At 44.9% G+C, this 6,000-nt stretch overlaps 1 protein-coding gene across 2 annotated transcripts in view; it reads left to right on the top strand.

The window, feature by feature from the left end:
- The first annotated feature begins 532 nt into the window (after positions 1–532).
- Positions 533–6,000, top strand: part of LOC119012418 (rho-associated protein kinase 2-like) — a 34,792-nt gene continuing 29,324 nt past the window's right edge. The window contains exon 1 of one of the 2 annotated variants that reach the window (XM_037086239.1): positions 533–1,048. In XM_037086239.1, the coding sequence (XP_036942134.1) occupies positions 953–1,048 (96 nt within the window). In that variant the 5' untranslated portion in view covers positions 533–952. The remainder of the gene's footprint in view (positions 1,049–6,000) is intronic. The other variant, XM_037086240.1, reaches the window with a different exon arrangement.

Raw genomic sequence — 6,000 nt, 5'->3', positions numbered from 1 at the left:
GGTTGTGGAATAAAACTATATTTATAAACACTACTCAAAATGAGTTCCGGATGTTTTAGTGTTTCTCTGGGCTGTTCATTCTGTGATATATCTGAATTTTATTGTGTGTTTTGGGATGTTTTTTGGTCCCCAGACATAGTGCCACACATCTCGTTTGACCTTCATTCATGCACACGCATATATGCAGCATTCAGCGGTGGATTTATATCACACATTTCACATTAAAAGACGGCGATGCAGGTGAGCTACAATGCGATTTATGCACACACAAAAAGAGAAAGAATTAAATACATTACATTACATCTATGATATTGATCTCTGTACTGACACTGATTCTCAAATGGAAAGTTTTTTTTTAAGTAAAATAGAATAAAATAAAATAACATAATGAGATAAATGAAACCACAAAATACTGAATTACTAATTTCATGCATGGGGGGAAAAAAAACAAGAACAAAAATGATCATCTATAAATAATTTCTTCTGAGGTGCTTTACTTTGACGGTTCTAACCGGAAGCCTCCCCCTCCCCCTTTCACTCCGTGTACCCTGACGGGGCTCTGTCCCGCAGGTTGGGCACGCTGCGGTCGGATCACACTTGGCTGTGGCTACCTGCGAGCAGACGGGACTCACCTGAACGTGAAGTGCGGCCTTTCTTTGTTCGGGTCGGTAAAGTCCGACCGGCTTTCACTTTCCTCCGAGACACTGATTACAACAAAAACAAAACAAAACAGAAAACACTGAGAGACACTTTGGCGGCGGGTTAATCATTAAAGTGAGCGCTGAAACCGCAGTTTACAGAGGAGCCGGCATGAGGATCTGATCCAGCAGAAAGAGGGGGAGGAGGAGGAGGAGGAGGAGGAGTGCGCCTGTGTCCAGACACTAGAGCACCTTCAGGCCTACAGGTGTTTCTGTGTTTTTCATGTGACCTGGATCCACCGCACGCTGGGATCATGCTCGGAGCGGAGAGCAGGCTGGAGAGCCGGCTGAAGAAGCTGGAGTCCCTCATGAGGAGCCCACACTCGGCGCTAAACTTGGAAACGCTGCTGGTGAGTTTGCTTTTTTTTTTTTTTCTTTTTTTTTGTGTTACCTTCAGGGGTCTGTGACACAGGTGGGTGTGCCACAGGTAGCGACTGACACACACGTCAGCCGGAGGGATTTAACACATCAGCAGCCAAGTTACACAACCAGAAAGGAAATGGAAGAACTTTATTATCGTGTGGGTGACACAACTCTTTATATCTGAGATATCTGCGTGTGAAAAGCTTGATTTTTTGTTTATTTGTTTCTTTTTTTTTTATAATCATGAATTTAGCTTTTAATCACAGGAAACCCCACCTAGACTCAACATGTAGCCTCCTTTTCCTGTTTTTGCCCCCCCTCATTTTCCCAGTTATGATGGGAAGACATGATAGGAAACTGAGTTAAAGGTGCGCTGTGAAGAAATTCAAACTCAAACTTTTGGTATTTACAATATTAATGACGTGATGTGACAAACTCTTGTGGAAATATCTTTTTTTTCCCATAACTGAATAAACAAGTTGTTCTCAGAGGACAGAAGAAGGTGGCGGGGTCCGCCACCTATAAACAAAGTGTATGTCCTTTTGATGTCAGTTTGTTTACTCAGTTTAGTTCTCTTTAGTCTCTTTCTTCCCCCAAAACTACACAGTGCTCCTTTTAAAAGTTGCACCAAAACTGACCCACATTAAAACCCGCAGACAAGAAAATCCAACCAATGGTTCATCTCGCCCTGCCACTCCATCACTGCTGGGTCTCATGCCCTCTCTCTGACCTGTCCTAAGAATGTACTCAGCCCACTTCTGACAAAACCAGTGCCACCGTTGAGCTCCTCTTGCCCCGTCCTCTAGCAACAGATACACACTTCTGAGCTGATACGGAGCGGGCTTTGTTTGTCAGGGTTAGCACTTTCTCTTAGCGCTGCTCTCCCTGAAGAGATTCCTACATGCCTCTCAGGCATACCTGAGGAAATGTCAAGAAGACTGGGTGAACATGCTTTTCTACATGTTTCCCCGCTATCAGCTCGGCAAATTAAAAAAAAAAAAAAGAAGAAGAAGAAAGATCTGACGGCATACAGTTGAGAAAGGTGCCTTCTGTTTTGAAGCTGCTTCGTATGGGTTTGATATGAGTCGTCAGTCGGGTTATTTGGGCGACATCATGCTCCGGGGTCATCGCCGGGGTCAACGTGTACACACCTGAAGAATGGACGAGGCAGCTGAGGCAGATTTGATCTCGCTCCGTCTGCAGTAGTTCCTGTTGGGGAGGGGGGCGTCTATTTTCAGTGTTGATGAGTCACAGGTCCGGCGTGAAGCCGCTGCTGTCAGCCTCACAGGAGCAACAACCCGACTTATGCCATGCAGCGATGAACAAAAAAATGGGGCGTCTGAGAGAAATTCTTTAATCTGAGCCCACACGGACCGTCCATCCAGACCCCAGCGGTCATTCTTCACAGCTTTATCACATTAGTCAGCCGGGTCCAAGCAGCTCCGTGTGGTGGGCATAACAATGGCCCCCGTGCTGCCTAACGCAGGGAGCTACCACACAGGAAGCTGAAGTCACTTCCTGGAATTGAGATGGCGTTATCCTGCCGTGACCCTCGCGGCGCCGTTTCCTGTTTGTCCACAATAATTTTTTGTTGTGTGCTGACAAAAGATGTTGTTTTTCGAAGTGTCTTTTATCTGTAGAACAAAGGTCGACGCCTTTTAAGAGATAAACCGCCTGTATGCTGTCTGCGTTGGCTGGTAGTTCCCCTTTAATTCAATCAAGCCTAATCCAGAAAATCAAACTCGTTAGCGCTGCATCACCCAGACATTTGTCTCGCAAAAGGTTAAACAAAGCCAGTCAAATTCCTGGATCTGTTGCGTTTATCTGCACCAGAATTTCATCGGCTCTACTCCAGGCCCACACCCGTCCTCCGCCCGACTTTAATTGAAATCCGTTCAGGTTTTTTTTTGTGTAACTCTGCTGACAAACCAACAAACAAGCAAACGGACACATGTGAAAACAGGTGAAAGTGTCATTGTTTTGATCCCACTGAACATTGTTGTTGATGATTTTCTGCCTCCGTATTTATGCTTGATTTGTTTGTTTATTTGTGGTGCAGTGCTATGCTGTAAGAAGTGTTCATCAGAATATGAGTCACTGATGGATCTGGCAGCTGATTTGTTGTTATGAAGTAGAAGTGCCAAACATTTTTCTGGCTCTGGTTTCTTAAATGTTACTGATGATGATTTGCTTTTCAGACAAATTTTCTTTTGACATTTTACAGACGTACTTTAAATCTAGTAACAGAATATAAAAAATAAAAAAAACAGTGGATATGATTTATCATGTGGTGTTTTTAACCCATCTTGAGCCGACCACAAGAATGAGGTGCGGCAGATCAGAATTGTGACTTTTTAAAAAAGAAATGCAAACCTCCCTCCGGAGCACTGAGCTTCCAGCCCGGGCAGAATCGGCTAACAGGACGACTAGCTGCACTGCTAACTGAGCTCATTAGCAAAATACAGCTACAGTTAGCAGCAGCTAGCGGTTACGATAGCAACAAGTAAAGCTGCCTGTCTGTAAATCACATCGTGGCTAAAGCGCACATCTGTCTTGTCTTTCTTCTCACTCTGATTCAAGATTGTCACTCTGAAAGTAAGAGCAGCAGTTAAATTCACACTGTGATGGTTGAATTTAGCAATTAATCCGTTGGGTCAAGTTTGTCACACTAGTACACAAAAACAATAAATTGTAAATGATAAATCCTAATGGGCTAATTTAGTTGAGACGGGAACGTGCAAATGAATAAAACACACGGCAACGATAAATACATTTCTTTCTTTGTTTGATCTTGTCTCTGTTGTTATTGTGTTCTTTTTTTTTTTGCTTTTCTGAAATCTATTTTAAGTGGTACTGGGATGTACCCCTTTGATCATATGTAATTAATGAATTTGAAAAACAACACAGGGCTCATGCTACAGTAAAAACTGTAGGCTTAGCCAAAACGTTGTTTTTCATCTGTAGCTCCCTGGACGATGTCTTCAAAAGGCTTCGAAAATTACACCGAATCGAAGAAAACAACCAAACAAGGAGAACCAAAGTTGGCCCAAAACGGCACGAGGCCCAAGAGGGAACGCCAGTGATAATCCCCACGTACCAATAACGTGAAGCGTCTGCAGAATTACCTCATCGTCAGCCAGCTTATCGTCTGATCACAGGACGTCCAGGTACCTTTGGGCTGTGTGGACGTGAGCTAAATGACGATGGCCTCAGATGCTCTCACTGTCCTCACTGTGGCCAGCAATTACACAGAACAGACACTCCGAGGAGGCACTGTGTGTTTCTCCTTCTGTCGCTCTATTTTACTGTTGGAATCCAAACATCTAATGATTAATAGAGGGAGCTTAGATGCAAAATACATGCCAGAGGTATGTGAAATGTCCTCTGTAACAACACGTGCAGATCAGATGCTGTGTACTCGAGTGATTAACTGAATCCAGGCCTGTTTTGTATCAGCGAAGGGCACCTTTTCTTCAGATTCCCTTTCTTTTTTCGATCGGTGGAGGCGGGACGCATTCTGAGAACCCTCTCCATTGTTGCTCAGTGCGCTCAGACGGTATCAGCTCGCACAGCGGAGTAGGTGGGAGGTGTCGTCTGAGGCGGCGAGGACGCACAAACCAAGCCCGGACTGCAGGATCATGTTCAGATTTGTCCGGATTCCAGGAATGAAAATCAAACCAGCGTCAGTTCAATTGTCTCCGGCTCTGACTGGTCTGAGGCTGAATCTGGAGGCGAGAGATTTAAACCCTTCACGCCCCGAGATAATGTGTCCCGCCTGTAGGTTGTAAACAGCGGTGTGGAATCGCACAACAACTCATGAGCGATCACAAGAATCATGATAGCCGACCACCTCTAGCCTCGCAGTCTTTTCCTCCTACTGTGGCGATTCACAGCCTTACAGTTGATCATTCTTGTACAAATAAACTCTCCAAGACTCCTGAACTCCAGATAAGATAGCGAGGGAACATTTGAGTTCTAACTTGAACTCTGCAGAGAAAATGAGAATACATGTAATTTCCCGGCTCAAACCAGATGGTCGTGACGGCTTCGCAGATGTTCTCGACAGCCGTGGGACTCAAATATTTCATCAGCTAGTTTGACCCGTCACAGATAAAGAGGCTCTGACCTCAGATAGCCAGAGTTGATTAACACCTAATTGGAAAAAAAACCCTCTTAAGTCTTTTTATCTTCTTTCTAAGTGAGGAGAACCGCACCGAAATCTCTTAGCCAGCCGATAAGCCAGCGGAAAAAAAACGTTCCCCTGTGGAGATTTCTTCTGTCAGGTGGAACAAACCTTTTCAATGACTCTAGTGTTAACGTCCGGGTCAGCGGCCGTCGTGTGTGTCCGTTGTGTTGTGCGTGCGCGACACAGTGCAAACAGCACAAGGTCTGACCTCTGACGATGTGCTGTTGTGGTTTGCACTACTTTTCCTCCTTCCTTTTCTGTGAACTTGCCCGGTCTGTTCCTTTTACTTGTAATGACTCATATTGTCTTTTTGTGTTCTGCCTTCTTGTTTTAACTTCACCTCAGATCAGACCTCCTGGTGTGCAGCTTGACAGCTGAGTGTTTGTTCTGTAACATGGTCTCTCTGAGTTTCCTGCTTTTGCTTGTTTGTCAAAGAACTTGATGCGCTGAACGCTTTACATGTGTCCCACCGCGATGCTGAAATGGGACTTTTGATGCTGAACCACAGCCCGAGTCACAGATGGCACGTATAACTCGTCGCGCACGACCACAATTTTCTGTTCCCGTTTGTTAGTCGGTTGGTTTGTCAGCAGGATAACACAAAAACTAATGAACGGATTTCAGCGACACTCGGGTGCAGGGTGTGTCTCGGCCCAGAACAGACCCCATTAACTTTTGGTGCAGATCCAGATAAAGGGACGGGATCCAGGAAACTTGACTCACTTTCTTAAACATGGCGAAATGGGACTTTTT

The sequence above is a fragment of the Acanthopagrus latus genome, chromosome 22 (genome assembly GCF_904848185.1).
Source record: "Acanthopagrus latus isolate v.2019 chromosome 22, fAcaLat1.1, whole genome shotgun sequence".
NCBI lineage: Eukaryota > Metazoa > Chordata > Actinopteri > Spariformes > Sparidae > Acanthopagrus > Acanthopagrus latus.
The sequence above is the reverse complement of the archived record's forward strand: the minus strand, read 5'-3'. Positions and strand labels throughout refer to the sequence as shown.